General features: G+C 37.7%; 1 protein-coding gene across 1 annotated transcript in view; it reads left to right on the forward strand.

Moving 5' to 3' along the window:
• gabra6b (gamma-aminobutyric acid type A receptor subunit alpha6b) overlaps positions 1-7264 on the forward strand; it is a 29162-nt gene extending 21898 nt beyond the window's left edge. Inside the window, exon 10 of the mRNA XM_008426913.2 lies at positions 6807-7264. Within this exon, the coding sequence (XP_008425135.1) occupies positions 6807-6819 (13 nt within the window). The 3' untranslated portion in view covers positions 6820-7264. The remainder of the gene's footprint in view (positions 1-6806) is intronic.
• Positions 7265-7364: the final 100 nt, after the last annotated feature.

Genomic DNA, 7364 nt, shown 5'->3' on the forward strand with positions numbered 1-7364 from the left:
ATGTGCAGAAACATTTTCAGAATGAGTAAACCTGTGCGAAACAGCGTGATGGAGGAGAACAAAGTGAGACGGATCAACAAAACAATGGATCAATAATGACATCAAATGCTGACTTTCAGCTTTGAATAGAATGGATCATCAGCTTAAATCAGATTTATAATCAGATTTAATAGTTTCTACTGAAGGACAAATTAAAAGAATAAACAAATAAGTGCAAGATATGGCTCTTTACAWTATGTTAAATCATTTCAAACTGAAATAAAAACACATTTTTAATACATCATAAATTGATTATATGTGACAGTAATTCATTAAAAGATCAATTGAATTGGAAGTATTTGAGCATTTAATAAATTAATTRTGAAATAATTAAAACTGTCATTGGCTTACCAACAGATCCCAACATCTGATTAGTTACCCTTCACAGCAAGTCAAGACTGATTGATCCCAGATTGATGCAGAGCCTGCTGCCCCTTAGAGAGGCAGTAATCGTTTAAGAGACCAATAAAGAGTCCGTTTTTGCATGTGAAGGCGTAATCGATCTTATCAAATGCCTGGTTCACCTTGGCCAATTCCTGTCGATGATCCACTCCAAACTTCCCCGTTATGATAGGATTCCTCCAATAACCTCTCAGGGTGAGCCTCAATACCCAATGGAGGAAACKTATTTTATCTGCTTCTATCTATGATCTCATTTTTTCAGGCTTGATCCATAACTTATAACCACAGGTGGTGCAGGATTGAACAAAAACACACAGGTAAATCAATAGCTTCTTTTCCTGGTTCAGCTCTCTTCACCACAACACACCAGAGCAGAGCCCACTTTACTGCAGCTGAAGTAAACTCCGGWGCTTCAGGCACATACTGACCCCAGACATGGAGTCCTCCCCTTTTTTGGACTTTGAGGTGCAGAATCTCATTGGATCCCCTTCAGAGTCAGCAGCTTGAGGGGTCCARCAGAATCATRCCATGTGCAAAAAGCAAAGATGCAACYGTGAGCCCTGAGTTTCTCAACCCAGTCACCCATTTCTTCATTAGTAGGCCTTGAGATTGTGTCCATGAACAGCACAAACAAGATCAGTGATTAAAGGCAGCCTTGGTGGAGCTGCTTTATTTAAAACAGGATAATAACTCTGCTTCTGCTCTGTTGAACCATTTGATATCACAGTTTATATGATGTATGGTTACCATGGAAAACATAATGCAATCTGGGCCTCAGAACTGCCTGCTGGTGATTTAAACAACTTGTAAAGACTGAGTAAAAAATAGTTCTTAAATGTTTTCACAAGTGCTCTCTTTGAAATACAGGTTTCCATGTGTGTAGCCAACAGATGCTGTTCCTAGCATCTGTTCCTAAATATAATTTGGTTTTTTTAAGTGTTTTGATGGCAACAAAAGTTGGATGTTACTATCTTACATCATCTCTAGAAATCCTTCTTGGTTTGACACCTTTGACAAGATGCTGAGCGGTAGACTAGTTAAAGGATGAAGTTCAGTTTATGTACTCTTGAGTGTTTGTGTATGTGTGGATGCATAATTTTGTTTGATTTGCTTCAACTTCATAATATGAACAGATGTGTATGTCTGGTTGTGCATCCTCACTCCCGACTCTGGGATGCTTCAGCTGTGTGGGTTTAAATCCTTTCATTCCCTGCTTTGCTCCTCCTCTAAAAAGGGAAAAGCCCTCAAGGCAGGAGCTGAGACAAGTCAGAGGACATGACAGTGTTGGCAGGCATCAGGATAGCTCTGTGTGGCTAACACTCTTAGGGATTCTTAAATGTTTCTAAAAATTGATAGGAATTGTAATCCCGAGAGACGTTTCAAACAGACTGGATGATTACAGTGATGACTTTTTTTGTGTTGTGGAAATTGAAAGCAGACATAAACTAGGAAAAAACATACTAGAGTATGTAAATGTAAAATATGAACAAAGCACAAGAACATATAGGAAGAGAATCCTGTGTATTGTGTATTCTGATATAGATTCATATTTCATACATTTTTAACTCTTGACTGCTGTATCTGTTTTGTGTTTTGTTCAATTCTGTTTGTGTGTTTGTTGCATCCATTCTGAATTTCCCTGATTGATTTGTTGGATTGTTTTATGTTATCATTCTTCCTCGGTATTTAATCTCCTGAGTTTMATTGTTCATTTCGATTCTATCAAGATGGTTCCATGTTTTGTCTTCCTCATGTCTTCAAGCTCTTCAGTTTGGTTTTGTGAACAACTGCAAAACCGCAAAGGTTTGTTAGAACAGTGTTTGTCAACCTTTTTTGAGCCAAGGTACATTGTTTTAATTGAAAAAATCACGAGGCACACCACCAACCAAAAATGTTAACAGATACTCTGTAGCCGCCTATATTACATATATAGTCATTCTTATCAAAGTGTCTTGAATAGAAATCAAACAACACAAAAAATTATCAGATTTTATATTTCTTATTTCAAATTGCACTAACATGTCCACTTCAAAAATACACCTAAACAGCCACGACACTGTGGTGTGCGATGCATGAATATAGTAAAATTCATGCAAATCCCCCCCCTGAAGCTTACATATATCAGCCGCACYGGGCTGCAGGACGCTGGTATCTCTGCCGCTCTCGGTTTCCCATAAGGACCCAGCAGAGAGATGCGTCCTAATAACTGCTGGATATATTAAGGACGCAGTTCTCCGTCTCCAAATCCGGTTTTGTTCACACAGAGCTTAAGTGCAGCGGCTCTATTTCCCTCCTGTACTGCCAGATCGATACTCCTCAACTTAGAAGCGGCATCATATGAGTTTGAAAACATTTCTCCGTCGTGCCTGCTGCTAGCATGTGCTTGTTCTAAATGAAAATGTGCACGTTCTTCTTTGATTTCCAATTTTAACTTGGGAATCAAGTTAAAATTGATTTCCAAGTAACAATCTGTGGATTGTTCTGAAGAAAAATCCACAGAACAGCCGCATGTTCAAAGTGTAGGAAAGAAGTAGCATCTTATAGTCCGGAAAATATGATAGGTGAAATTGGATAATTTCCACGGCACAGCCGATGATCACTTACGGTACACTAGTGTGCCGCATCACAGTGGTTGAAAAACACTGTGTTAGAGAACCGCAGTGACCAAAGAGCATCATGGTGGGCAAGCAACACGCCAGGCAGGTCAAGGATGAAGTTGTGAAGTTTTAAGGAGGGTTAGGTTGTAAGGAACATCCCTAGATTTCAGTATCTTCAAGATCATTGTTCAATTCATCATCCGAATAAGAATAAAATCTGSCACAAYTGCAAAGCTACCAAGACATGGCTGCACATCTCATCTGGTAACTCCAGGGACATTTTTCAGTCCTCGAAAGCATGTACACATTTTGAGTAAAAAATGAGAAAACGGCACTGCATACAACAGAGCTCTGTCAAGCTATGTATGTTTAGCCTTTGTCATAGCATGCGCTCCCATCAAACCTACTGTATAGATGACTGGGTGCAGAAAAACAGATTTTCTCTTTGTGTGTGTGCAGGTGGATTTCTGTGAGTATTTCTGAGGAGGATACAGGCACAGAAGTGTATAAATGTGCTATAGCAGCAGTGTCTACCGACTGCGGGCTATTTTAATGAATAGCACCATTCAGGGCGAGACATGAAGGAAACAAATTGGCTGAAAACGCTTCCTTCCATGAGGGGCCCCAGCTGGTTGGCTGACTGTTTGCTAGCTGCCTGGCAGGCTGGCTGGAGTGTGGTAACAGCGGACGATAAGCCTTACTCTTCTTTATTGGCCATCATAGTGCTAGGCTTGAAAAACAACTTCACCGTTGTTGCTCATAAATCAAAATCCCTAAATGCTGTTTCCAACTCAATTCCTATTTTTGACTGCGGGGCCATTGCCATAACTTTGGTGTAATAATCACTCGATTACAGGCCACTCAGACGGAGGGCAAAGAAGAATGATAGAAGTACTGACCCTCTATCTATATTGTTTCTCTTTGGGGCCTTGTGGGAATTGCTACCACTGCTTTCACCTAGTTTGTCTCTTCTTGCATGCATGCATTTTTCTCTCACCTGCCTGTGTTTACATGTTTTCCTGTGAGTCCATCACACCAAAGACATTTTTWAAGGCMCAGTATTTCTATCTTCCTTTGRTCACTTAAAAATGCTGTCTGTTTCSGAAAGTCTTTGCACTAAATTGCTGTCTCTATATCTTACTTAATATAAGTATTATTCTTTCAAACCCACTCTTTCTACCTGTCACTCCCCCACCTTCACACCTCTCTTTTCTATCACAAAGCACTGTCTGTGCTCGGCCCCCCTTCTTGATGAAACAAGAGCAGCCTAAGCAGAGTGATCCACCCTCCAACATCCAATATTCTCTATTCACCGTCCAGCACCTTAAAGCAAATACAAACATCATTTATGTGAGACTGTATGTTTATTTGTGAGGTTTTTTGTTTTTTTTTACCAATTGTATAAAACACAACTAACATATCAGGACAGCAACATCAAGCAATAACTGTTGTCAATGCAGGTCATTGTTAACATGTAATACCGTTTAGACTCAAAAACTGAGACATATCACAAAAAGCTTTATTATTCCAACAATTAATCTGACATGTTTGTGCATTTGCAATGTTCTTCTCACATTTGAACATATAATKACATTTTTTCAATACCCATAATTATCACATAACAACCAAAAACATWCTTATCATACTTATAATTATAAGTAATTTATTGCATGATCACTTATTGTTCAAACATCAAATATGTCAGAAATATTTCACATTCAGAAACACCATAAATGACTGTATTTATGCATTATCCAAAAAGCTTCTGTTTGTCATAAGAGTCAACATATCAAGTTAATTCAGGGTCATTTTGAACCAATTTTAACTTTGCTTAACTCTGTRTAGGTCCAGATATTTAAGTAAATCACACAAACATTTTCCTTTTTACACTTCGATTCTACATCTCTTTTACTGTCAGCATGTTCTTTTCTATGCAAATGTCTTTTTAGTGGGTGAAACGTGGATAATTTAGACTATTTTAATCCCCTCTTTTACAACTAGGTTAAATTTTGTACATCCCAAACGTCATTTTTAAGGATTTTACATAGATTTGTTTGGGTATGCAGAAATATGTCCATGTTTGGGGATCTGTATGAGTTTTGTATACAAGTGTATGGATGGGTGTAATTATTCCTTTTATTTAGTTCCAAGATTGTTGCATGATCTTAAATGAGAAATTTCCATTTTATGTATGTTTTTACAAATCGTATTTATATTTATTATGCTATCCATTCCCCACCTAGATCAGGTTATCATTCTGGCTTGCAGAAGCTCAAAATCTATTAAGATACAATGTTTTGAGCTGAGTTACTGAATGCAATCAGGATGCTTGRCTAATACAAACATCATCAGTTGGCAGGGCGCTCAACATTTTTGCAATATGAAAAACAATCTATTTACAGTGAAARCAGGCTCTTCTTCCTTCCAAACTGTTAGCGTAAAGAAGCATCAATTTCATATGTTTTTTCCTTTGCCTCTTCAATATTTTAACATAATGYAATGCCCTTAAAATCCACACAGTGAGTTTTTAAAGTAAACACTTAAGAAGTTAGAGCAGGCTGAGATAAGATCGTTTGTTGAGTGTGGAGCTTTGCTTTCTTTCTTTTGTTGTGGTACATTTTCAGAAGCTCTGAAAATCAATGCAGTATTCCTGCGACTCGGGTTCTTTGATTTTCATTCCAGCCCTCAGAAAGCTCTGCTTGAGGTTTATAGCAACCAATGCTTGAGTCTGGATATTTCTCAGACTCAAATAAATAATATAATGAGCAAAACAAATCAGTTGAAAAACTTATGGGTAGTTTGATTATCGAGAGGTTCTCGAAGTTTTCCGGATTTATGAATATGAATACATTTGCATATAATTRTTTGTACTTGAGTAATCTTTTTAMCAAATACTTTTATTTTTACTCAAGTAACTCCTTTGATGACTGCTTTATAACTTAATTGCTGGGTACTCGACCCAAATCTGAGCCTATATCCACTCTGTGGGTGAAAACCTCTGAAGTTGATGAATATTTAAAAACAACTCTCTCATTATTCAGGCATTTAGCAAATATAAATAATTTGATCCTAACTGACATAAAAGATGAAGGTTTGATCTGATTACATCTGAACTAAAATCATGACTTTATGTACMTGTAATAAAGTGCTAATAATGGGTCCAGAAAGTAAATGATCAACCCAGTGTTACATTAAAATTGCTTATTCACTAACTGTATTACAATACAAATGGTTTTTCAAATCCCCCACCAGAACCCCCTTCTTTCTTTTGCAACCAAAGCTATGCAGAAAGCTGTCAGTATTTCTGTTTTTGCCACTGGCCATGCGAGCTCTCTAGCTGAAAATGGCTCTCAGTGCTGTCAAAAGTGTCTCCAGCTTTAACACATCAGGTTGAGGAGGTGGAGGTGTGAAATACCTGGCTGAGGCTCCCCCATGAGTTCCAGACAGTCTACGTGGACAACACTGAAGAAGAAGTTAGAAACTGAAAAAGATCAGATTTCAAATTCAGACTTAAAATGTGAGCAAGCCTTCGCCCGCAAGAGCGAGCCAGAAAAAGCTGTTACATCATACCCATGTGCATTTGTTCCTGTGTACAGGCAGATGTGGATGGATATAAAATGGAGTAGGTGTGCATGTGTAGGAGTATTTATGCATAAAGCAATATGTTTAAATGTGATGAAATTTGAAATTTATCTACCCTCTGAATACACGCAGATTGACATTTTTTCCTCTGATTCAACCTTGCTTCCTCTTCTTTTTGTCTTGCAGGGATACTGTCTAAGATTATGTCTTCCTGGAGAATAGAAATACCTGAACAATCAACACACACGCACATGCGCGCACACATACCAATGTTCTGTTTCTTCACACATTAAAATAGGTAACAGACGCTTGCCAAGCTCTCTTTTATGCAGCCTCAGTGCATTCTATTTCCTTTTAAGTACTCCCATGGAACATAAGTCTTTAGAGAACAGATGTACCAATTCCGATTGCCAACTTGACCATGGAGCTCAAAGCCATGTGGGGCCACAAGTACTGGATCCATTTAAAAAAACAGCTACTCTCACTTCTCTTTTTTTTTTATTTCATTTGTCTCATGTTAAGATAAAAATAAATTGTTACATGTTAAAACAATTTTAATGTGCACATCTGTCTTGTATGCTTTGCCAAAGTTGATGGGACGAGAAATAAGATTAAATAAATTTCACTGAAGAAGCATAAACCAACCACAAAGGGTTTCTCTGTTGGATGCATTACTTTTTTCTATGTAAAATATCCATGCACTTGTAAAAAACACTTGTAAAAAAGTGTTTTATATATATATAT

Source organism: Poecilia reticulata, linkage group LG14 (assembly GCF_000633615.1).
Source record: "Poecilia reticulata strain Guanapo linkage group LG14, Guppy_female_1.0+MT, whole genome shotgun sequence".
Classification (NCBI taxonomy): domain Eukaryota; kingdom Metazoa; phylum Chordata; class Actinopteri; order Cyprinodontiformes; family Poeciliidae; genus Poecilia; species Poecilia reticulata.